Source organism: Haliotis asinina, chromosome 2, assembly GCF_037392515.1.
Source record: "Haliotis asinina isolate JCU_RB_2024 chromosome 2, JCU_Hal_asi_v2, whole genome shotgun sequence".
NCBI lineage: Eukaryota > Metazoa > Mollusca > Gastropoda > Lepetellida > Haliotidae > Haliotis > Haliotis asinina.
The window spans coordinates 26,242,648-26,269,752 of record NC_090281.1 but is presented as its reverse complement, the minus strand read 5'-3'; the positions used below and the strand labels follow the sequence as shown (position 1 = coordinate 26,269,752).

The window sequence follows — 27,105 nt, the reverse complement described above, 5'->3', positions numbered from 1 at the left end:
GTAGTAGTGGTGGTGGTGGTGGTGGTGGTGGTGGTGGTAGTGGTAGAGGTAGTGGTAGTGGTAGTGGTAGTGGTAGTGGTAGTAGCAGCAGCAGCAGCAGCAGCAGTTTTGTGCTTGTTTATTACCTAACTATCTGTTTGATGGCAGTCTGTAAATATTTGCATCTTGACCAGACAAGCCGGAGATTAACATCACACGCATTGATCCTAACAGTTGGGAAATGATCTCATGCATCAGTCAAGACAGCAAGTCTGATCAACCGATACAATTATCTACTCTTAACAAGCATGGGTTGCAGAAAATCAATTCTAACCTTGACTTTCATTGGTAATATGTTTAAAGGTCAAAAGCAACGTAAAACACAACTCACAACACACGGATTCTGATACCTTTCAGTATGCACTTACAGAAACCAATCATCAATAATGCCAATTCAACCTATAATGTTGAAAAAAAATGAAAAAAAATCCGAGAAATTGGAGTTCAAATGATTAACTAATTTTCCCCCATTGCAATGCTATACTGTGCTGTGCTGCGCTGCGCTCATAATGCATGCGCAGCGAGTAGGTTCATGGAGCTTGAAACAGTATGCCTGCCTGGAGTAGGAGGTTGTGAGCAGTAGTCTAAACTTGGTTGTGTACACAAACAAGTAAATAAGCTACTTGTTACATAAAACAAACAAGTTGATTGTGGTAAGCAGACTTTGTCATAAAGAACTCAATGTCTGGTTTATTGACACCTATATCACTGCCTGCCTGTCTGCTAATGACAATACGCAATGCACAACTTCAATCACTGACCACATGCAATTTGAAATTAACACCTACTGGGCTTTTAAGCCATAAACAGAGCCGGCTAAGCGTATCGGCAAATGAACCAATAAACTGTGGCCAATGACAAGGTGTCATTACACATAAGTGCTGCACACACCGGCTCTGACTGGGTTTGGTATTGCGGCTGCTTCGTTTCAAGGGAGGTAAACCCAAGTACAAAACACTGCACTTTTGATTTGTGATTATATGCTTATAAGTTTGTTTGGTTTTTTTCACAAAAACCAATGCATTATATATATATCATGAACAAGTGATAACTGTGTCTTAATTATGACTGATTTTTTTGGTTGCATGTGACCTTTAAGAATGGTCACCTGTGAGTGAGTGAGCAAGTTTAGCTTCACGCCACACTCGGCAATATTCCACCAATATGGTTGCGGTCTGTAAATAATAAAACCTGGACTGAACATTCCAGTGATCAACAGCATGAGCATCAATCTGTGTAATTGGGAACCGATGATATGTGTCAACCAAGTCAGTGAGCTTGACCACCTAATCCTGTTAATCGCTTCTTATGACAAGCATAGTCGCCTTTTATGGCAAGCATGAGTCACTGAAGACCTATTCTATCCAAGTTCTTCACCAGTCACTTTGTGAATTATGGTCGCTGACAACAAGGAATGTTTTTGCAAAAATATTTGACATTTACCATATGTACATACCTAAATGAATAGATTGAAATTACAAAGCATCCACAACAAAAGCCATCAAATGCAAACATATCAAGTGAATGAGTTGTATTTTATGCAACATTTAGCAATGTCATAGTGAGGGACACCAGAAATCGGCTTCAAAACATGTGTCTATGTGGGGAATCAAACCAAGATATGCAATCAACAACATCTATCCTGTTTACAAACATTGGCTGGTGGAGTTTAAAGGTAACAGTGATCGGCAGCAGCACCCTGAAGCACATCTAACATGCAATGGTATAATTACCTTAGTGCTAAGGTAACCTGTTGGAACAAGATCCAGGCTTCTCAAACTAACCAAACAGGTAAATCCCAGGGCCGAAACCAGTAGAAAGAAATAAACTATAGAATTCTTTTGAGAAAGTAATAAAGCAAATTACCCCAAGCAGTGGAAATTTTACCTTAGAATTGAAGCATGATGTTCCATCCTGAGAATGACAGAACATCCAACCTTAGAAAATACCTAAATGCTTAACTATATTTGCTAGAACATGTGTTATACACATGTCACTAACAATTTCCACCTGTTATGTAAACTATCAAGGGAGAAAATCATGTACACTTTATGGGCTTTTACCTGTAAATATCAGTATGACTGACTGTTGTTTTATGCCACAGAAGCAAAACAGACATATAGCAGTCAGTACTTGCAACCCCCACAAAACTACCTATATTAGTCACCGCAATTACTCTAATAAATATAAACAATGTATTTCACCTAAAACAGGCAGTCACTTTCACCATGACTGCTACATAATCCAACACCTGGCCTCATTTTTCACAAGTCATTAGTGTTGAACAACTGACAGGTGTGCCATATTTTAATGAAATATAAAGTTAATTGCGTTACTAATTAATTTTTCACTGCAACCACATCTAATATGATTGCAGGGCTGTTGCAGCAATTCCCCTTTATTTTGTTTCAAATCTTTTAAAAAACAGAATTTATTCTCATTTAATGGTGCAAGTGCAAAAACAACAGAAAAGCTAAATATGATTGTCTAAGACAGTCTAACCCTTGCGGCATTCACAGGTCATGGGTTAGAATTAAAATGATAAATGTAGTGACTATGAACAGAAATTCACATTCAGTTCAATCTTAGTTTTCACACACAGTATAATTCAATACGGAAACCAGCTAACCCCTACTTCACAGCATTTAAGAATCTTGCATGCATTTCAAATATGATGATAAATTGGGGCACAAACTTTCATGACACATGCTATCCCTCAAAGCAACTACATTCATATATCACAATTACTCAAACAATTTTATTTGAACAAAATCAATATATCTCCCACAAAATGGAAAATTAATGAGAAGTGAAAAACAATCACATTAATATTCCTTTGTACCAAGTCTCATCATCTCGCACAGTTAAGTGAGGAGAAAACTGTAATTAAACGTTAATGCTTCTCCGAGGAAGTTAACATCAACGTGATGGTCATTAATGTGGTGAGCGAACAGCCCAGACTGCGAGTGGTGCAAGCATGCAACACTTCCTCTTCTCGACATCAGCATCACATCTCAAGGATCAATAAACGATAACCACCCAGTGGAGAAATATGTCTTGTTTGAGAAAATCTGAATTTCTTAATTGAGAAAACATGTCTGCAGTCAGTCCCACATTTACGTACTGAATGAAGCAGAAAGGTAGTTTTATCAGTCATAATTAAAAATTGCCATGTAAACAGTAGATGAAATGACAACAAATCCCAAAACAAAGGTAGGCCTTACAAGTAAGACACTAAATACAAAGATCAATCTAGGGGCCAGGGACTGATATCTGGCCCTACATCTGAACAAATGTCATAAAAATTCCCCAATTGGAATTATGAATTTGCTAACAAATTTGTTTACAATAATTACTGTCATTGCTTTGAAGAGACTTCCATTTCCCTGATAACAGGAACATAGTGTGCGAGTTTGGCTTTACATTGCTTTTAATAATTTTCCAGCAATATCATAGCAGGACACACCAGAAATGGGCTTCACACATTGTACCCATGCATAACGAGTGAACGCTTTAACACTGATGCTACTCCACCACCTAAGACAGGATTATAAAGCAAAAGGAAGCATTATTGTTGTTTAGTTTTCTAGTTTTCCATGAATTATTAATCTACATTTTTACTGGATTATGTACTGTCAGTTACTGCAAAAACTATCTTCTGAATATTTAATACAGTTGCAAGGTCTTACTCAAAGCACGATATGGACAAAAAAAAACCCCTAATATATCGGACATGAGGTAAGAGTTACCTGCTCTTGTATGATGGGTCCATTGTGGTTTCTGTAGGGGCCATCAACCAAGACAAAACATTTTTTTTGTTTTGTAAATATTTTTATTAAAAAGATGTAGTTACAGCTGTCATAGGGTTTTAAAATGGACATTTCATTTTAATGCTTACATGTAACCCAAAGGAGGATGTCTCTGGAAAAAGAACACAAAATATCAGATGTGTAGTGACTCAAAAAAATACAATGCACCTACAGCACATAAAGAGTTGTTATCTATTATTTCACCCACCCACTGTCAAAATGACCACCGATTCATTCCAGGCTCTTAAGTAATTATCTGTCACTACGCCATTTCAGTACTTTACAAGACCCCCAAATTACCATAAAAGATCCATAAAATTTATAGACAGGCATCCACTAGACTACCACCCCACCCCACATCCCGTTCATAACTCTAGACACAACCCTGCAGTTAACAGTAAACAATACAAATTCCATTTAATGATCTTTATCTCTGCATTTAAGACCATGATTAGCTTCCAGGATTGACAGTTGAATTGTTCCCTCTTTTCACTTACCTCCCTCGATATCATATAGTTTTAACTTGGCACAATACACAAAATACCATTCATGATTTGCAAAAGTTAATTATGATTTGACTTGGCCTTATTCCATGTTATGTATAATATGGGGATCATCCATGGACTCCGGTAGCATGCGAAAAAGCCCCTGGCCTACCTGTCCAAAGCTAGTAGTCAGTGAGTTTAGTTTTAAGCCAAACTCTGCAATATTCCAGCTATAAGGGGGCAGTCTGTAAATAATCCAGTCTGGACCAGACAATCCAGTGGTCAACAGCATGAGCATCGAGTTACACAATTGGGATACCATGAGATGTGTTAACCATGTCAGTGAACCTGACCACACAATCCCGTTAGTCGCCTCTTACGACAAGCATAGTTGCCTTTTATGGCAAGCATGGGTTGCTGAAGGCCTATTCTATCCCCGGCCAAAGCTAGTAAACATCAAGTCAGGCCAGAGTATCTCCAGAGTCATTGGCCTGACTCGGTAATGAATTCTCATGGGGTCATATTGTCACTCTCTCCGACTTGAGATAAAATACACTTTTAAATGGCCTGATAAAAACGTTCAGAATCATCAAGTTATTTAAACATTAGAAAAATATTTCAAAAACTCATCTGTGTGTTTTCTTATTAGTGTTATATGGAATTTTCAGTATTTGTGATCTTCCACTTAATTTGGACTCCACACAATCGAATCCAACAGATGTTAATGAAGATAAGTACTCAAAACCAAACCTGGGTAACAAGCAAACATTTTAACCACTATGCCCTTAAAGGTCACATGCAACCAAAAAATCAAACATAATTAAAACACAATTATCACTTATTCATGACATATAATATACATTGCTGCTTTAAAAAAAACAAATAAACAAAATTATAAGCGTGCAATCGCGATTCAAAAGTGCAATATTTTGTACTTGGGCTTACTTCCCCCGAAACGAAGCCCTCGGGAGACCGAACCCAGTCATAGCGGGTGGATATGCACTCAAGTGTAACGACGGCTTCCGATTGGCTGTTTCGTTTGCTGATATGCTGAGGGTTCATTGTGTGTACAGAAAGATGATCTGTTTGATGGGCATTTTAGAAGTATAGCCAGTCACAAGAAAGTAAGAACCTTTGCAGATAACTTCTTTTTGTGTACTTGATGCGTCGTTTCAGTATGGATTCATATACTGTTGTCAAACAAAATCATACACACTAAAACAAGTCGTTATCCATGAAGAATGTATATAGAGATGTTGGGTTTGGAAAATACATGTTCTCTGAATTTGCGCTCGATCCAATCAAAAATCATGTCAGTAGAAATGGTAAACTACAGCATGGCTGGAATCTGTCATTCGTCAAGTACAAAGCAGGACTTGAAACTGACAAGAGTTTGCACCAGTTTCCGTCAGATCCAGTCATCCGAAAAAAATGAATGTAGTTTGTTTGCAACCCACAGACATAAAAACATGTCATGTGTATCACACGTGCCTAATTACATAATGTGGCAGACACGGGACTCGGGTGCACGAGTCATAAATCAACTTATTTTCTTTATGTCGTATAGTCTGATAGGTGTTAAGTTCAATTTGCACGTGGTCAATGATTGAAGCTGTGTATTGCATGTTGTCTTTAGCAGACAGGCAGATAGACATATAGGTGTAAATAAACCAGACACTGAGCTTTCTCTGTGACAGAGACTGCTTACCACAATCAACAAGCTGTTTTGCGTAACGAGTAGATTATTTACTTGTTTGTGTACACAACCAAGATTAGACCACTGCTCACGACCTTAGACCTTGGGCATGCATACTGTTCCAAGCTCCGCGAAACTATTCACTGCACATGCATTATGGACGCAGCGCAGCACAGCTGTTGAAACCAGTTTTCCCCCCAGCGCTGGGGGGAATTTAGTGAAACGTTTGAACTCCGATTTCGCGGGCTTTTTTTTCATCGCGTTTTTTTTCAACTTTATAGGTTGAATTGGCATTTTTTATGATTTGTTTCGGTAAGTGCACACCGAAAGGTACCAGAATCTGCAAAGTTGTGTTTTACGTTGCACGTGACCTTTAATATCTGATGAAACAGATCAAAGCAAAATAGAAGTGAATGATTCAGCAGATGACTGAAAATTAATGTTTATGGAAAGGATGACTCACAGATTCGCATAAACTGCAATGCAAAGACAGATCTCAGTCAGCACACTAGCTTAGTGCTTGGTCCTACTTGATCCAGACTGAATAGGCTGCTGTACTCTGCACGTATTTTCGCAGACTCTGGTAAATTCCTAAAATTTCAGTCACTCCTCACATACATTGATTAAAATCAGCATAAATTTGTTTCCTGATAAACTACTTTCTTGACCAGTTGCCTTGATAGATCTGCACTTCTCATGACATGGATAGGCTTGGTGCAGGTGGTGTGATTGTTGTATCTTCTATGACACAAGTTAATATATGCCAGTCTGGATGATAACACTGTGAAGAACATCAGCATTTATGAACAAAATACCATTTCTTGGTTACAGGGATTCATCAATCAGGATGATTTCACTTGTGCTTCATAGATGAACTGCACATTCAATGTATTATTAAATGGTGCATAATAAAGCGTTGAATGGCCACGGCATAATTCCTGTACATTTGAACAGAGTTGTCAGCACCTCTAAGATTATGCAACAAAGTTTCTCATTTTGAGAAATATCAGAATGTTTGATAAGGCATATGTTATTAGTTTGCAGATAATCATTTCTACACTGTACCAAAACTTTATTTCTTACAACTAAGCAATTTTCTCCTTAGAGGGAAGATTTAAGTCAACAGCATGACAAAATGGTGTTAACACTGCATTCAGCTCAATATTACAGTTACGTCTCGGTGGCCACAAATAATCAAGACTCACTGGGTAAGACAATCAACATCCAAATTTGAGGTTGAAAACTTGTATCTCTGATATAGTCAAGGGTACAGTTCTTAACCACATAAGTATGTTTCACACTTATAACAATATTCCAGCATTATATCAGCCTGGGGTAAAATGAAAATTAGCCTCTAAATCCTCTACCCATATGGATCAAACCCAGCTACTATAGGTGTACCAAATAATCACTTTATCTATTTGGCTATTCTTCTGCACCCATAACAGGTGAGTATAATCTTAATTTCACATTGGTTACACTCTTTACATACTAATAGATTCTCTATAGCAGAAAGCATTAATAAAATTTAAATTATTCTTTTCATAGAAATATTTGGATTTGGGGACACATTTGGCAGTCATTATTTAACTCCAAACCCAAGCAATATTGATATATGTTTCTGATTAGTTCACATTAGAAAGGTCAAAGGTCATACGTTGTGAATTATACGGCTGAGATACGAGACGAATTAATGCCACCGAGTCAGACGTTACACCTCATCTCGTGTTGTTCACAACTGACAGGTGTTAGGCCTAGATGAGCTGCAGACATCACTGCATATACCGTGTCTGTAATATAACCGATACATGCATCGATTCCAACGAAGTGCAGTTCGGTCATAGCTGTTACATTGACGGTTTACATACATAAACATGCACAACCCTGAACGGAAGGGCTACACCCCATTCGCAGCTGCCAAATTATTTTTACGTGGTCGTCTTGACCAGACATTCCAAAAGGTTCAAAGTGTATCGTAGTCGGCATTAATAAAACGTCCTGTCACTAGTAACTGCTTACATATTTGCTTCGCTACAAGATGGAAATACACTTACCCGAAATGGTTCTGAAAAATACCCACTGCAACTACCAACGTCACATGACGCAAGGGATTTTCCTGTTGCACGTGCATCTGTCAAATGATCATCGTGCATACCAGTCGATAAAATACATATATTTCATGTTAACCTTAAACCTTATAAAGCTCGTTTTGTTTCATTGTATTGACTTTGCATCATTAGTTGTTATGTTTATTATTTGTTTACTAAACTATATAAGCAATAAATACAACTGATAGATTTCACAACATGTAGGAGTTGTTCATTAGAACTCATTTCACAGCCTCAGTTTCACTTGTCAACAAATATGGCTACCTCAAGAGATCTTCAACATGAGATCAAGGTTATTATTTGTTCGTTTTGCAGTAGACGTGAATGCAGTAAATATTTAAAGTATAGTGCATGTACACATGTGTATTGAAACGATTATCACAGTTGTCATCAGCCTGTCACCATCAGGAAATCATAACTTTCTGTCCATAAACCATGTTCGGCGCACCTGAATACTTAGCCGAGAGCCGCGATGCGGTCCTATACAGTCAAGACATCGATGCAGCGTCATGTCTTGACTGTATAGGACCGCATCGCGGCTCTCGGCTACTGAATACTGGGATCAATTCCACCAGTGAATTATCTCTGTGATCGGCAAATGGACAAATGCATTGCAAAATTCAACAACATACACAATATGTTTCCATGTTATTTCACTTACCTTAAAGAGTGTTGAAAGTTAATAGTTCAAACACTCACAAGTTGATCCTGGATTAAGTCCGTACATAAATATGTTAATTGTTGGCTGTGGTATATTTGAAAGATCAGCATGAAAAAGACATAGTCCGTAATGTCATCAAATGAATATCACTGACACTGATTTTGAAGCAGCCTATTTGACGACAAAAGCACTATATCTCAATACATTACCTACAGACAAAAAATGCTTCAAAATATATCTCCATTTGTAACAAATCTGAATATATCACACTATTCAACAAGGCATGGGAGATGAATGACGCTAATACAATTTGCTATGTAATGTAACTGGTGGGTAAGAGTTCCACCAGTAACACCTGTTTGAAATGACAGGATCATTAAGAGCGTTTAGAGTTAGGATTAGTCATGTTTAAAATGAAAACCATCTATTCTTAGGCATGGAGTGCAATAAATGAAAAACAACAGTGCTTACAAGTGGAAATCTTTTCTACTCTCACGCAGCATGATTGTGACTGGTTCTTGTCACTATGGGATCTAAGCACCGTGTCTGTGCTTGAGGTTGTCAGAAATTTTTATATGTCTACATCAGGCGTTCTACTCACATTGAAGGTAAATGCCAGTATGTGACAAGATATCTTTCTCAACTCATGGTTGATGGGCGTGTTTGAATAATGATGCTAGTAAAAGTAGGTCCCATGCAAGACGTCCCATACTATTCAAGAAAGTGTAGCCCCCAAATATTTCTTCACACTGATGCTAATGTATGGGACCAGCGTACATGTCTGTTGTCTATAAACCCAACTTTGATCAAATACCTTTCAAATACACCAACAGACGTGCCATTAACATACATATCTTAATGATCCCTTTGACTTAATAAGAAAACATACTTTTAACTTTGTTGGTCACCTGGGGAAAAAGTCACTTAAGTAACTATCATAAATGTTTCTATTTTGATGTCAAAAGATGGGGTGTAGTCACTGAAAAACGTAACTGCATACATTAGTGTTATTAATGTACAGGACCCATGAAGGTCCCATGGTAGAATAGGCATTCAGCAACCCATGCTTGCCATAATAGGCGACTATGCTTGTCGTAAGAGGCGACGAATGGGATCGGGTGGTCAGACTCACTGACTTGTTTGACACATGTCATCGGTTCCCAATTGCGCAGATCGATGTTTATGTTTGTTGATCACTGGATTGTCTGGTCCAGACTCAAATATTTACAGACCACCACCATATAGATGGAATAATGCTGAGTGCTGCGTAAAACTAAACTCACTCACTCACTCACTCACTAATGTACAGGACCAACATACATGTCGTAATGACAACCAAAGGTACATTTCTGTCCAACAGGAGGCAGGTGAGATGGTGGAGTACTGGAAGAGCCAGCGGTTGTCCGACAACCAGCGGGCGTTGCTTGACGCTGTACGGAAGAGAAACCTGGAGAAGGTGAACAGACTTCTTGGGAAAGGAACGGATCCCAACTTCAAAGATGATTCCAATGCGTACCTGTTGCACATTATCACTGGGATGCATCAGCAGCAAGGGGGTAAATCTTACCTTGTTTTCCCAAATTGCCAACAAGTAGTATACACAGTGTGAATGTGCATTTTCTTCTCTTGTATGCAAATGTCTACATCCGTAATTGTCTGGTATATCTTATCCAGATTCCATTTAGATGTAGTTTGTGAACCTCTGTTCTGCTGCCTATTAACAGTTAGACTTGCATATACTATTCCATACCATTCTCATGATAGAATTTGAATCATACTGACTAAACACTCCTGCCTTAATATATGACTTGAGTGGATGATAATGATTTTTATGGAGCAGCAGGTACAATTTGAATGACCACCCCTAAAATTTACGTACAAAGTAAGTGGCCCTCCCACCCTGCATGACAGAACAAAATCAGTGAGCCATAAAGTTTGAACTGTTCATAATGTACAGGAACCTTACTCTCACAGGGACTTCAATGTTATTCGCTTTGTAAAACATTTGTCTTCAGATATGTGTTTGATCGTGCAATTTTGTGTGTACATATCAGGCTAGAATCATGAAGAAGGTACAGAATTTAGCCATAAGGCCTTTAAAATGTGATGCAGATTTGGATCAAGCAAAGATTTAGCTGAACATTCAGAAATACATGTATATGCACTCACCCTTCACTTGAAAGTTATGGTATTTGTGTTTAATATACTTATATACTTATATGTATACTTGTATACTTATTCTTTCAGTGACAAAAGACATTCTGTCATCAGTTTTGTTTTTTGGTGCTGATGTGGATGTGAGAGATAGGTTTGGTCGCTCACCGCTGCACATTGCTTCCCGCAGCTACGCCGACTACGTCCAGACACTCCTGGCCATCGGCTGTGACGTCAACACTCAGGACAATGCTGGTAATGCCATAGTTAATATGATGTCGCAAAGGCATGTACTGAGATGAAAGGATGTCGTCATAGATCTTTCTCATGGTGGTAACATCTGGTATGGATGAAAAATTGTTCTGGACGACTATGCTACTCAAAAGAAGTAAGGGATGACTTGATTCAATAAGAGTTCCAACTGAATGCATTCTATTTATTATGATTATTTTGGAAAGATTTCTACTCCCCTTTCATTTATCATTCTATGCTTAATAATAGATGTGTTTTCATAGAAAGCCTACCCCAACTCTAAATCTAAACCCTAAACCTAAATCCTAACCGCTGTAGAAATAATCATAATAAATAGATTACATCTGAAGTGGGGGTTAATAAATATATTACATTTGAATCAGGGGTTACGGATGGATATCTTACCCAATCTTGTGCAAAGAATTATCAAAAATGGTGTCACTGGCGGAAATATTTCCAGTTTGAGGACAGTTCGATTCTGTGAGAATGACAGTCATCACATGCAACAAAAGGAGCAAGTGTCAGTACAAGTAGAATGTCTTACTTCTTGCTTAATAACAATTTCCTGTCAAAATTCAGGCAATTTCCCACAGCACAATAATCTGTTTGATGCACAGACTTCTCATTCACATACCTGCAAACTTTGCACTGACAGTTTTGTTTCAAACACTGCTGACATCCATTTGCACCTAACCATGAACTGGGAATTGATCATCTTGTGATTGTCACAGTTAAGAAGTCAAATAAGCAAGCTACAATTACATAACATTAATTTGTGTGGCTTAAATACAGACAGTACAAAGGTGTGTTTTTGGTCAGTGGTCAATGTTAATCACTTACAGTCCCTGTTCACATGACGTACCGCACTGAAACTATGAATGTAATATTTTTAAACTTATCCTATCTCACTTTATGCATCTCTCTTCCTCTCTTCGACCCAGTGTGGAAATGTGCTGTCAGCTAAGTTGAATCAAATCTTCTTTGGTTCTGACCACCCGACCTCTGCCCCTGAGAGGTAGACTCCTGTCAATCATCCTGTACGCCCTGCCGATCACGTGACATCCTCTACTTGTCATTCTCTTTCTTGTCGCACCACAGGCTGGACGTGTTGTTTTGTGAGAGAATTGGTAGCTTGACTTAGTGATTGACAATGGGTGTTTCTAAAGAGAAGAATACTTCTAAAAAACGCAAGTGGTGAATGTAACTGCAACTTTTCGTTGGCAGATCTGCACAATTCCTGTGTCGAGTGTATTGGCTTGTGTGAGAGGTCATCTAGATGTAGTTTGTGTATGGGATAAGATGACGATGGATTTGATCTGTACCAGTGGGTGAAAAAGAGGAGGACGTCAGATAGAGATAGACGCGGGGCAGAAGATGGTTCTTCAGCGTCTAAGCAGGCCAAAAAATGACCGCCCTAAGTTTGTGGCACGACGTTATGCATCTAGGTCGGCAGATGAAGACTTTTTCACAGGAGGCGTCAGATGCTTATCTTAATGAGGATCTCAGGCAGTTATTTTGTCTGTCAACTTTGGGGAGTTTAAGGGACGCTAGCGTTGTTTCGTCACCACCACGCATGGTAGTGCTTTCTCAACCACCAGTCGTTTCCAGCCCGATGTTGGTCGTTACTATTCCGGATCACTAGTCAATTCAGCAGATGGATCGGCATTCTTTTACTGCTTCGAATATGCTGCAATTGTCTACATGAGATGGTGACATGACAGATCGTTTGAGTGAGTCAGACAAAGGGAATCGTTTGAGAGCGTTATCCCATCCTCTGCGTGGCAGCGATTCGATTCACGGGGAAGCGTTTCAACAACATGATGTGGCGTTCACTCAACCTCTTGGAATCGATGCAGTGATTCGCAATGCAACAGTGCTCACCTTACCACCAGTTTGTGAATCGACAACCTGTTCTGGGGCATCATTTATTCACCAACATGGTTCAGCACTTCCTTGCATCAATCATACTCCAGTGATTCCCCAGCCAATTCGTTCCAGTGAATCAGCGTGTTTCGATTCACCGATGGCAAGTAGTACTTTGTTTACAGGTGTGCCGAGTGGAATCACTGCTTCGATTCCTCAGAGTTGTTTTGGTTCTGTGCCGATTTTATAGGGTAGTGACTCAACATGCTGGGTTGAGTGGATGCAGTTTCGGGAGTGTGGGGTGCGGGAGTGCACCTCTTGTTTCTATGTTAGTTCCACATGTGCATACTTCAGCTGTGAGGGCGCCTTTAGTTGCCTGTTCAACAGGGTATTCAGGTGTTATAGGAGCAATGTATGGTCTACTGCATTCGACTGCTGCGCCTAGCTTACCAGTTTCATGGGTTCCGGGATCGGAAGCAGTTACGTCACAGCCCATGGACTTTGATGATGCAAATTTGTATTCGGCGTCAGGATCCGTTGACTCCCGTCTCGTTGCCTGTAACCACGTCACAGACTACAGCGGCTCATGAGTTAGCTAGACTTCGGTGATCGTCTACACTGTCTCCGTCGTCAGATGGTTCTTTGAGTTCTGATGGAAGTTTTGATGCCGTTGATACATCCACACTGCTTGTGTGGATCGCTGACAAACTACAATTACAGCATGGTACGTCTTCGGATGATACATTGTCTACTTTTATCATTAAGTTTGACGATTTTGGTTCGATTACATTCCCTCCTAGGCCATGCATTTCTCAGCTGGTTACTTCGTTGGATGCAGCATTCACCAGTTTGAGGAAGATTAAGGATGGTTTTACCTCACCTCGTTTCTACCTGTCCGCGGTGCATGTCCATGGGTTCTCGTCGTTTTTCACATCCCCGCCAGTTGATGATGATATTTCACTTCTGGGTTCGAAGCAGAGGTCCTATTCTCCCTTTATGTTAGAAGACCCGAGAGCTGAGTCACTTGGATGGGACGATTAGCAAGATTTTGGCACCCTTGAACATGGTACTCACGACTTCTGAGGGAGTAGCCATGGCACTGCAACATGCTTCTATGCACCAACAAGCTTATATCAGGGCAGCGATGGGTTTGATACAGGAACAATTCAACTGCATTTTGGAGTTGATTGCACATTTCCTTTCGTACTTGACAACCATATGCAGGAGGGGTCCGTTGCTGTTGTTGTCGTGGGAAGACAGATAGTCGGGCAGGATGCTAAGCAGTGACTCAAGGACATCAGAGCCAGACTCGGTTCTTCCGCCTCCAGTTGTACCCATCCAACCTTCTTCCATGGGAGGAAGATTGGGAATTTAGGTGGCGAATTGAACGGTTTTAGAAGATCCATTCGTGATGTCCATTCTGTCCAACAGGTATCAGTTGCGGATTGTGGGGAAGCCTCCCTTGACCAGGTCACCGGTGCGAAGGTCTTACTCGATTTAGCAGTTAGTGTTACGAGTCACCACAGACACCTTACTGGAGAAGCGGGCAATAGAGTCCTTAGGGGCAATGCCAGTGGATCCAGGGTTTTAATCCCCTATTTTTCTGGTTCAGAAGAAAGACTCAGACAAGCTGAAACTAATATTCGGCATGAAGGTGTTCAAGAAGTACCTACAGACCCCTCCTCACTTTAGAATGGTGTCTGTCAGTGTTGCTCAAGACTATTATCAAACTGGGAGATTTTATGGTCAGTCTGGATTTGCAGGACGCCGACTTGCACATTCCGATTTGCCCGACACATCGGAAGTTTCTGCGATTCGTGTTCCAGGGCATTCACTACCAATGGCTTGTGCTCCCATTTGGAATTTCTTTGGCCTCATGGCTCATCTGCATCACAGGAGGGTTGTGTTAGAGGCTTACATAGACGATTGCATCCCTTGCAACGACCCTTGCAAATGTTTCTTCCTCCTCATACCAGGAAGGACAACCTGTCCGCATTGTTCATGTTACCCAGGGAGCTTCATTCTCATCTACTATGGTGGATGCAAGAATCGAACGTTTTTGGCAGGGTTATTTTAGCGCCTTTGGTGCCGTTTCACCACCTGTATGTGGATGCATCACTACATGGGTGGGGAGCTCACCTTCTCGATCAGCAAGTGGCAGGGCAGTGGTCTCCCACAGATCGCACGTGCCACTTCAATGTCTTGGAACTCAGGGCAGTAATTTTGGAGATCACTCATTGGCGAGAGCATCTAGGAGGCTTGCCTGTCATGATAAGGTCGGACAATGCAGCAGTTGTATGGTACATCAATCGGATGGGATTGACAGGGTCGACCCAACTTCTGAGCTGGACTCCGCCAGTTTTTCAGCCTGGTAGACTCATTAAGCATAGTGGTTCGAGCCAATCACATTCCAGGGGTAAAGAATGTCATCGTGGACTCTCTGTCACGTCCGAAGGGTCCGTCCCCAATGGAATGGAAGCTGCATCCAGATGTGTTCAGGGCTGTTTGCCTTCCACTATCGGCACTGACTATAGATCTGTTTGCCACCAGATTCAATGATCAACTGGCCCTTGCAATTCCATGGGACTGTCTCAATGCTTTCGCATTTCTGCTAGCGGCACTTCTTCCACGTGTACTTCTCAAGTTACATTCGACTCGGCAGATGACACTGCCTTTTGGCCGACAAGTAGTTGGTTCGTAGATCTTCGAGAGCTAGCTGATCCAGATCCAGTGCCACTTCCCATTCGGTCAGATCTAATGGTGCATCCGCTCTCTGATCAAGTACACTGGTCATAAACGGCCAAGGGTTATTCTAAATGTAATTCTACTGCCATCACTACAGCGCATCATACATCCAAGAGGTCGCTTTATGATGACAAGTTGAAGAATTTCAAGTTTTATTGGAGAGGGAAGGGCTTTATGTCTCTTACAACAGCATCGCCACAGATGGTTGCAGAGTATCTTCAACACCTACGGTCTTCTAGGAAGTTAAAAGGTGCCATGTTATCTACCTACTTAGCCACACTTAACACAGTTATTGCAGCAGAATCGGGAGTAAAGTTGTCTACTGTCCCTGAGCTCCAGTCTCTGTTGACATCGTATAAATTTGCGGATCAATCACAGAAGTTTCAAGCCCCGGCTTGGGATTTGTCCGTTGTCTTGGCTCATCTTACATCAAATGAATATGAACCATTGACTGGGAAAGATTTTGAGCATGTCACTTTCAAGACCTTCTTCCTTCTGGCCTTGGCTACAGTTGCGCGTATATCCGAGTTACATGCGTTGGATGTTTCGCGGGTACGCTTTGAAAGGTCTCGACATGCTTGAGTGTTCCTAGGCTTAAGGTGGGATTTCCTTGCCAAAAACCAGTTACTGGGACAACCGGATCGTACCTTCAGTATCCCTCCGCTGTCATCTATCCTGGATCCAGAAGACACTGAAGATTTATCCTTGTCCCCATTTCGGGCATTGAAGATATACTTTGCCACTTCTAAGGACCGCCGCAGACTACGAAAGAGGCTTTTCATCCCGCTATGGACGGCTTCCAAAGCAGAAGTATCACATACAACCTTGGCTTTCTGTTTGAGATCCACGATTCTGCTCGTGTACGCCTTTGCAAAGATGCCACCACCTTCGTCCACAAAGCCTCATGAGACACATGCATTCGCTTCCACCATGGCACTCCATAGGAACTGTTCACTGCAAGCCATTATGGAAGGTTGCTTTTGGAAGTCAGATACTGTGTTTGATGCTTATTACCTACGGGACGTATCAGTCACAGATGTCAGGCCTTCATCAATTCAGTCCATTGGTCCTGACGCAGCAGGTTTTGTCAACCCCGTCCACACAGATAATTTCGTTTCCACACTGGGTCGAAGAGAGGAAGTGAGTTGCATAACGTGAGATAGGATAAGTATATAAATATACAATTTATAATTAAAATTTCCATGTTTATGAAAGTAAATATGTTTGATATTCAAATATTATACATAACATATGCATGTATGTACAGTCCATACGACTCAAAATCTGCCCAATGAATTGCATATATTCTGATGCACACTTAACCTGTCAGTATTCACAGAATATGGGACAATGTAACTTCAAAAGATGGGAAAAAATTGATATTCTCTTCATGGAAAGTATAGATATGATGTGGCAAGTCTAGATTTTCTCAATAAGAGTTCCGCCTGTAACTCCAGCTTGAATTGTCAATGTGTAAAAGGGTTAGGGTCAGGTTAGTTTTAGTATGCATCAGTATTTATGATAACATTGAAAAACGTGGGTTACAGACAGAAATCTTTCCATTTTCTCACCAGAAATTGTATGGGACAGATTATCACTTTATCGCAGATTAAAAACTGATACAACATGTTAGTGCTGGAAAGAAAGAACGTTTATGAATCCTCATGATTTCTGGGTCAGATTTGCGCACCTCCTGAGTCTGTTTATCTGATTTTCATTTTGAGTGGATATTCTGAAGTTAGGAAGAATGCCAGAAAGTATCAATACAGATTGTGGCTCCTGGTCGTTTTGAACTGTACTCAGATATGTTCTAGCTACAACACAGCAGGAAATATCTATGTCTGTACAAGTGATTGATATTCTGAAAAGCAGCCCTCATCATCACATTGTAGGATGACATGAAATTAACCAAGTCACAAAGCATGACCCCTTAGTCCAATCTAGACTCTTCAAATCCATATAGTTTACTAGGCAGATATTTAGTGATTACAAGATTAGAACTATGGGAAAAGATGAAGGGTTTCTGTAGAGTGAGTGAAATGCTGGTCCTGTAGACAGAGGATGAGGTTACTGAAGGCCTGCTCTAATACAGGATCCCCATGGGGTTTCTGTTGTTCAGGTCGGACGGCCCTGATGGAAGCCTGCAGTAGTGACAGCATCGCAGCGCTGAATATTGTGCAGATGTTGCTGGATCACAACTGTAATGCATTACTCAAAGATGAAGATGGGTTTACAGGTGAGTTGTCATGACAACTGAAGCACATTGCTTCAGGACGAAGACAGTTGTACAGGTGAGTTGTTCTGACAACAGTGACACAATACCTTTACCTAAAGATGAAGAGTGTTGTACAGGTGAGTTGTTCTGACAACTGTAACATATTACCTTTACCTAAAGATGCAGGCATGTATACAGGTGAGTCATCATGACAGCTGCAGTTGAAGGACAGGATTATTTTAACAGCATGTTATAGTCATCAGTGAATTCTGATGTCACAGATGTGAAAATGTGGAAGGAAGTTGGTAGGAAAATATTTCTGCAGCCTCAGCAGAATTGAAACCTTACTTCTTTACTCCAACAAGCTGTTATGCTGTAACAGTTCATTCTATCATGACTTCAATAAATATTGTGATTGGTTAATCAAAGTCATTCAGAAGTATATATTCACATTATGCACCTCTGATTTTTCAACACATTATGTAATTTTTTATCCCCTGCAACACGTCGGTGCAAATTTATCTTTTCCAGAGCAGAACTCTAAAACCGTTCAATATTTCTTCACCAAGCTTGACACATAGATTGGTCTAGTGGTGTACTGGTGCCTTTAGATAGTTTTGGAACTCTGATTAAAATATTTTTGGCATTTCCGTGGCAACAAATGTGACTTAGACTGAAATTGAAGGTAATGCGTGGGATATTGATGACTGTGTCTTCTTGTTAAATCTTAATGCTACACTTTCAGTTTTAAATAAAATTTAGAGCTATTATAATTTCATTATGTACCTCTGATTCTCCAGCACAGTATGTTTATTTCCTAATCATCGTTTATTTTGTTCATTTTTGTTTGTCCTGATCAGTACATTTTAGTTATTTTTCTTCTTAAATTCTTACATGTTTCAAAGAACTTTGCTTTCTTATGTACCAGGTTGACATCAGGCCTTAAACACATTACAGTCAAGGACATGAATGACTTTTAGGTTAATATAATCTTATTTTGTACAAAAATTATATTTTTGATGAAAAACAAAAACATCAGTAGTTTATGCCATTTTGATTATTCTACACAGTATGTCACAGCTTGTAGCAGTGATATGAATGGGTCTGTTTCAGCATTACACTGCATCTGTAAGAACTCCAAACAGGACATCGTGGTGAGGAGAGAGATAGTTTATAAACTGCTGCTGGCAGGCACATCAGCAACAGTCAAAGACAAGAGTGGTAAGATGGGACCTTCTTCATTTTACTTAATATAACCTCATGGGTGACCTTATTACCCTGACTCCTTGGGGAGTCAAGGACCCTGTTTCACAAAATACTCTATCGTCTGTTTGCAGTGAAAACATACAGATGAATTTCACTTAAACAAAAAAGTAAATTAGGTAAAGTGAAATCAAACATTGCGAATCCAATTAATGTTACCTTAATCACAGTAGTTGGAATAGTGAAACTATTGCACATGAGGAATGTGATTGGTGTTAACTTAGACCAACCCCTCTTGTTCTCAGTATTTCACTTAATGTACATACCCATGTAATACAAACCAAAGTGATTTGAAACTATGATCACTTGTAAAACAACTTTTGTTCTTAGTTAAATAAAATTCTGAGATTTTAATGTTCAGTTTGCAAGGTATAATTATTAGGATTCATTTGTTTTACTTTTATGTTGAAGGTGAAATTCATTGGTACATTTTCACTGCAAACGGACTATAGTGCCAATCCCATACTTCAACCTAGAGTTCCAGCAGCCTTTGTCCTGCAATACCCGCTGTACAATGAGTGAGTGAGTTCAAGGCCTTGATCCATGAAGCACCATCCTTAAACATTAACTTTCAAAAACATACCAGCAAAAGAATTTTAAAATAAAAAATTGCATCAAATGTAGTGCTATGATCTCTTGCAGGAGTAAAATATGTCCCAGGATCCCATGCCTCTTTGAGGATATGTCTATATCACCAACAGTGTCGTCTGCTTTGAGAGCAGGACTCAGTTCCACAAAGTGATTTTAGGGCTAAGGTGGTAGTAACTACCATGCTTTAACATAGACTGTTGTAGTGCTATGATGGCTTGTAGTCCAGGTTAGTCAATCAATCCCCTTTCCACGCTGTCCCATACAGTTACTGTTACCGATAGTAACAGGTGGTATTTGTCTTTGCCCTGCCTGGGGTTGATATTTTGGAGACAAAGCACGGACTGGTTGAATCGGAGTTGGTATGATCCAGCCATGGTGTCCATGTTTAACTGTTGTATGGAATCTCTGTGGCTATCCCCATATGACTGACACCAACCCTGGTACAGACATCCACTTACACTGACATGCTCATACGCGCTTGGTGCCATGCAAGTGCAATTAATGTAACATGACACCATTTTCCACTAGTGTATTGTCTGACACAGGTCTGCTTCCATGACTCCTGAGGTCTTTTTGTTGACTATGCAGACAAGTTATGATGTACTATATCTGGCCTTGAATGATGAAAATATGTCAGACATTTTCAGTTGCAAAGACCAATATTTTCGTTCAAACATTTGTAATCTTATGAAGTCTTATTCACTGCACCTTCTTCATAGCCTTTGTCCTACAACCATGACCTTTAGATGATCATCCCTTAGCATAGACTTATAACACTCATCGTGGAATTTGTTGACACTTAGTTACAGGCTAGATTGGATATATCTTATCTCCCCTTGTGTTTTAGTTCAATAATTACATAGATGTTCTCAGTGATTCAGTATTGATTCAATTTTGAATGGAAAAAATGACAACAGTCATCTTGGTCTGGCAACACTGACTACATACTCTGGGCACTAGTAAAATATGGCTTCTGTTAGTCTAATTTCTATGGCTGCAGATTGAAACTCACAGAAATGTTCAGCTTCTGTTGCATAAGGCTGTATCATTCACTTATTGAGGTGACCCAAGAAAATATGAGGTAGAATTGATCTTGAATTGGTAGAATTGATTGAAGCACCAGTAAAATGACAATTTGTTCACTCTTGGGGAAATCTTTTCAATACAAGTAAGGGTGGTGTGGTAGCCTTGTGGTGAAAGTGTTCACTTGCCACACTGAAGGCCCAGGTTCAATTCCCCTCATGGGCACAATGCGTGAAGCCCATTTCTGGCATCCCTGCTGTGATATTGCTGGAATATTGCTAAAAGCACTGTAAACCAAATCTCTGACTCCTCTTCAATATAATTAGAGTTCTTTCTTTCTGTCATAAATGCAGATGTAGATTATGCATCAGAGTAGCTGTAGAATGGCCCTGGAGTAGTTTCTGGCAGTGTCTAGTTACACAGTCCTGGTCATAGTGCTCTCCACAAGGGGTCACCAACACCAGTAGAGACAGAAGCTGGTTTGATTAGCAGCTCCTTAAATAATGGATGAGGTCAACCAACAATGTAATGAGATCACCAACCTTTAATCATTTCACAGCAAGTTGCTAAAAAGAGAAGGAGATATTAACATGTATGTAGTCGCTCTAACGGTCCCTGAGACTCATTATTTTCCCTACAGCCGAGGCCTCCCTGCAATGCTAAAGCCCTAAATGAAGCAAGTCTTGATTTTCCCAGGTGATGTCGACTTGTGAAGTAGGGCTGGGATGGATAACCCAAATACCTAGGACAGGAGGGTAATGAGTTAGACCCGGGTACTCGTCTCGATATACGGACCTGTTATGATCATGTGACTTATTGAGTAAACAATGTAATATGTTATTCTTTCCTGATTAAAATGTTGTATTGTCTTTGAAGATTTAGACATAATTTACAGTCGCTTCCTTTGAAAATATACAGAGTAAAGATGTCGAAAAAACTTGGTATTTTAGCCTGTGAGCTGAAGGATGTATTACAAGATGTCTGCAGTTAACATAGCAGGTATCCTTTTAGGGTAGGGTAATATGGGGTGGGGTAATTATTTAGAAAATCTGGACATATGACTAACCCCACTGTGAAGATCCTTGTCAGAATTCATCTTTAGCAACCCATGCTTGTTGTCAGAAGAGGCGAAAAACAGGATCAGATGGGGTTGGGTTTACTAACTTGATTGATGCATGTGCAAGGACTCCTACCTCTTTCACAGAACCTCTGCATGGTTAGTGTTACCAAGTTTAATCAGTTAGATAATTTTCAAACTGAAAGTAATTAGTGACTGGTTCATTCAACTTCCCAGCGTAGACACCTGCTTGAATAAAAAGCTAGCCAAGGGATGTAAAAAAGTACCCGGCTAAGCCGTAGATGGAGATTTGTCAGAGCATATACCCTGGAGATATCGAGGATGGGAAATGTGATGTGTTATGAGTGAAAATGTGTGATGTATTAAGAGTAAAACGTCTTGATCATGCCTCTAAATAGAATCACAAGGCATCAGATGCATAATAGCTCTAAATTCTGAAAACGTGTTTATCATCCAAGTGACTGTCTGTTTCAGGCAAAATGCCATTGTGTTATGAGCTGGACAAGTTTGTCAACTGTTCCCGGCGGAGAAGGTTCAACGATGTTGAATTTGAGGTGGTGAGAACTCTCATCCAAGCAGGTGCCAACTACACCCGCAGGAACAAGACACACGAACGATGGGTAAAATACGCCATCAATTTCTCACAACTGACTTTCCTGAAACAGCTCCTGGAGTTAATGCAACCTGTTCTCAGTCTCGCCTCTCTCAAACATTTGCGGAGAATGTGTCCCCTGATTGGGAACGACGACCAGGACATCACCAAAGACATCCAGTTATTGATAACTAGTGTGTCATCCTTGAAGTCACAGTGTCGGATTGTAATCCGTAGTGAACTTAAGGGAGATGTCCTGCTGAAGTCCGAACTTCTTCCCCTTCCAACCTATCTCAAGAAATATTTGGTTTTATCAAATTGAGGACTTTGTTCGTGTAAAGTTAATTATATATTTCCAGAGATATTGAGGAAAGAGATTGTTTGTTGTTGAACTCTGCACTTTACAATATTCTGGTTATGTGACTGTGGTCTGTAAATAACTGTCTTGACCCATCAGTCCAATGATCAACATGATTAGCATCAATTTAGCTGGGATAAGATTGCATGCATCAACCAGGTCAACAAGCCTTACACCTAGTCCGATTACTACAAGCCAAGGTTGTGGAGAACCAATTCAAACTGGATCATAACAGCTGGACTAATATTGTTTCTGAAATGACTTGACTGAGTTTGGTTTTATGCTGCTTTCATCAATATACCAGCAACATCACGGTGGGGGGAAACCAGAAATGATCTTCACACATGTGGGGATTTGAACCCATGTCTTTAGTGTGAGGAGTCAATGCTTTAACCACCAGGCTACCCCACTGCCCCGTTTCTGAAATGAACACAATAATATATATTATGAAATATAATGTGAAGGAGCCCATAGACTTTCTTCATTTTCAGAAACTGAAACTCTGGACCCGTGAAGGTCGCGGGGTAGAATAGGCATTCAGCAACCCATGCTTGCCATCAAAAGGCGACTACGCTTGTTGTAAGAGGCAACTAATGGAATCGGAGGGTCAGGCTCGCTGACTTGGTTTACACATATCATCGGTTCCCAATTGTTCAGATCGATGCTTGTGCTGTTGATCACTGGATTGTCTGGACTTGATTATTTACAAACCCCATCATATAGGTGGAATATTGCTGAGTGCAGCATAAAAATGAACTCACTCACTCACTCACTGAAACTGTGGCTATCTAGATTTGCCACATATTCTAGACTTGCATGTGCTGTATTGGGTATAGTTGTATAGACTGCTTCACTTATTGTCAGCCAATATGATGAAACAAATGATTGCAACATATTAAATCAAATCTTACTGTATAACTTCAGATTTATTAAAATATACATGAAATGATGAATTTTATAGGGATAACTTTATCTTTATATTCTTTTTATGAGGTTCAGAGCTAATTCTTGTTGTTTCATCAAGGAATGAACATATTCACCTGATAAGGAAGCAAGAAATACTTCTGAAGGATGTATAAAAAATAAGAACTAATCCATGAAAATATATCAAGTATTTATATTTGTCCAACTTGTAAGGGGTTGTTCATAATTTATGGCTGTCAGGGTGATGATTTTAAGGGGTGTCATACATTTTGTTCGAAGGAGGTAGGGTGGGGCATCAGTTTGGTGCACATGTACTAGGTGGGGTCAGTAAAAATATTTAAAAAATTATTCTTACAAAACATCTGAGGGGTAGGGGTGTCATTGACCTTGTACATGACATACAGGGGGTTACTCGCTTTGTACATTATTGTTAGGTGGGGTCAGACACATTATATATGTGTCTCCATAAAAATCATCATCCATAAATTATGAACAGTCCCTAAATGCCTTTATTTGATAGTTCATGCTATGAAACCTTCAGCTTCATCATACAGACTTGTCTCTTGTCTTGTCAATCCTGACAAAGATTAGGTTAAGGGCACATTGTATGATGTGATGACATGGTGTGAAAGTGATGAATTTTATGTACATATATGTATATATATCTTGTTATGTTTGTGATTGAGGAAATGACCATTGTGTTAAAAAAACAATCTTGGCACTAAGGTGATCTTGATTTCCATATCTCATCATAGAATTGCAACTGTTGTAGTGCTGAGATTGTTTTGTAAAATGGCACCCTGTTAAGTTTAATGAAGTTTATCAATTTTTGTCAATCAATGATAAATATGTTTCCACTTTTCATTGTACTTCTCAAAAGAGCTGCTTATCAAATTGGGAAGGTGACAGTCAACGAGAATTTGTAATCAGGTAACAGTAACCTGAAGAAGTTTAAGACAGGGTTTTCTGACAGTTGTATACCGCATGCCTGATATTGTCAAACTCATTCTCTCTCTCTTAAATGGGGTAAAACTCAGTCATCCAATAGACATTTTTTTCATTCAATTTCAAGTTTTGACCACAGATCTGTGCAAATATATGACAAAGCTTGGTTTGAAATGGAAGTCACTTTGAAATAATGCTGTGAAGCTAAATAAGCAGTTAGTGTCAATTTACTGATGTTTTTGTTAACAAGTCTATGGGAGTTAGGGAAATATCATAATCCTCTCAATGGTCATGGTTGTGATGATGTTTAAAGGTCACATGCAACCCAAAAATGAAACATAATTAAAACAGAGTTATCATTTGTTCATGATGTATAAAATGCATTGGTGATTGTGACAAAACAAATTAACAAATTTATAAGTGTATAATCGCAAACCAAAAGTGCAATATTTTGTGCTTGGATCTGCCTCCCTCAAAATGATGCTGCCGCAACACCGAACTCAATCAGAGCCGGTGGCTGTGCACTCACGCCTTGTCATTGGCCAGTGGTTCATTTGCCAATATGCTTAGTCGGCTCTTTGTTTATGCCTTATAAGCCTGATAGGTGTTAATTTCAAATTGCATGTGGTCAGTGATTGAAGTTGTGCATTGCATATTGTCATTAGCAGACAGACATGTAAGTGTGAATAAACCAGACATTGAGTTCTCTGAGACTGAGTCTGCTTATCACAATCAACATGTTTTTTTTTTGTTTTTTTATGTAACGAGTCGATCATTTACTAATTTGTGTACACAACCAAAATAAGCCAAGTGCTCATGTCAGGGCAGGCATACTGTTTCGAGCTCCGCGAACCTATTCACTGCGCATGAGTTGTGAGCATGGTGCAGCCTAGCTGTCGAAACCAGTTTTTCCGTCAGCGCTGGGGGATAATTAGTGAATCGCCTGAACTCAGATTTCGCGGAGGGTTTTTCATCGCGTTATTTTTTTCAACGTTTTCAGTTGAATTGGCATTTTTTATGATTTCTTTTGGTAAGTGCATACTGAAAGGTATAAGAGTCTGCATAGTTGCTTTATGTTGCATGTGACCTTCAAGAAGCATGGACAATGTGAATGACACGCCATCCCACCCTCCCTTTAAAAGTTTATGTACAAAGTAAGTGACCCCACTACATGTCATGTACAAAGTCATTGACCCCATCTCCCCTTCCCATAATTTTTTAGCATATTTTTTTTTGTTCAAAATTGCTGACCACCCGCACCCTCCTGTCCGAAATGGAACACGCACCACCACTACCATCTGTTACTGAAAAACATTGAGCAGTTGCTGTTGTGTGCTCTGTCGACAGTACATCCACAGACGGTTCCTGTCTTGTATGTTAATGATGCATTAAAGATACATACATTTTTTTTAAATCATCGTTTTGTATTCACTTAAAATAATTCACAAGATGCCCAAAAGGTGGTGTTGTTACCCGGACAACTCTGGTCATTGATTTAATTTGTATACTGAAAATCCTTTCACATTTCAGAGCTTTTGGGGTGTATGCATGTCAAAATGTTTATTTTAAGAACACATTTCAGAATATATCTTTACTTCTGTGTGGTAAATAATTGTGTTCATGTTGACATCTTATCAGATCATTGAAAGGCATCTTGATTTGATGAAGTAAGGGAAAAGACTTGATGGATATCAGCTTCCTTAATATAAGGAACACAACATTTTGGAGTATGTACTTAATTCATTCATCCATCTGATAATAAATAAAATAGTACTAAGATTTGTATTTTTCCAAGCAAGTGTAATCCTTAGAATGCGTAATTAAGGAATTCCAATACCAAAGTAAACAGTATGTGATCTGAACCACCAGCTGCCACACTTCCGTAAGTGTGGAAGCAACAGTAGCTGAGCAGATTAAACCTCTCTCTGGGGATTCGGTGCTCCAAGAACTTTGGTTTGAATCTACTGGACTCATCCCTAGAAAGTACTAGAATCGGCACAAAAATCATGTTACATTTACAAGCCATTCATAGCTTTCAATCAAGGAAGTACTGTAAACTTTCACAAGCAAATCAGATGAACAAGTCAGATTTTGTCGTGTTACATTTTGAGTTGGTGGGTTCTAATCCTGGAAGGCCCTAGTATCTGGACTGAGAAGTGCAATCCCAAACATAACTCCATGTTGGCTGTGAACAGTACTTCAGTGAGACAAAGGTGCTGTTGTAGAATGCAACCATGGTACTACGTCAGTCACAAGTCCATGTTTATGTTATGGAGTTATTACCATCTACGCACCAAGATCACT

At 39.7% G+C, this 27,105-nt stretch overlaps 2 protein-coding genes across 4 annotated transcripts in view; one reads left to right on the top strand and one right to left on the bottom strand.

Moving 5' to 3' along the window:
* The window catches only part of LOC137273489 (uncharacterized protein C1orf21 homolog), a 71,258-nt gene extending 63,060 nt beyond the window's left edge, over positions 1–8,198 (bottom strand). The window contains exon 1 of one of the 3 annotated variants that reach the window (XM_067806197.1): positions 8,084–8,198. The gene's annotated coding sequence lies outside the window, so the exon portion shown is untranslated. The remainder of the gene's footprint in view (positions 1–8,083) is intronic. The other 2 variants (XM_067806201.1, XM_067806202.1) reach the window with 2 other exon arrangements.
* Positions 8,199–8,371: 173 nt separating this feature from the next.
* On the top strand, positions 8,372–26,219 carry LOC137273484 (ankyrin repeat and SOCS box protein 10-like). The gene is made up of 6 exons (XM_067806192.1): positions 8,372–8,429; positions 10,159–10,354; positions 11,046–11,207; positions 17,932–18,048; positions 19,141–19,248; positions 22,457–26,219. The coding sequence occupies exons 1-6, from the start codon at positions 8,394–8,396 to the stop codon at positions 22,894–22,896; spliced, it is 1,059 nt and encodes a 352-aa protein (XP_067662293.1). The 5' UTR covers positions 8,372–8,393; the 3' UTR covers positions 22,897–26,219.
* The last annotated feature ends 886 nt before the right edge of the window (positions 26,220–27,105 follow it).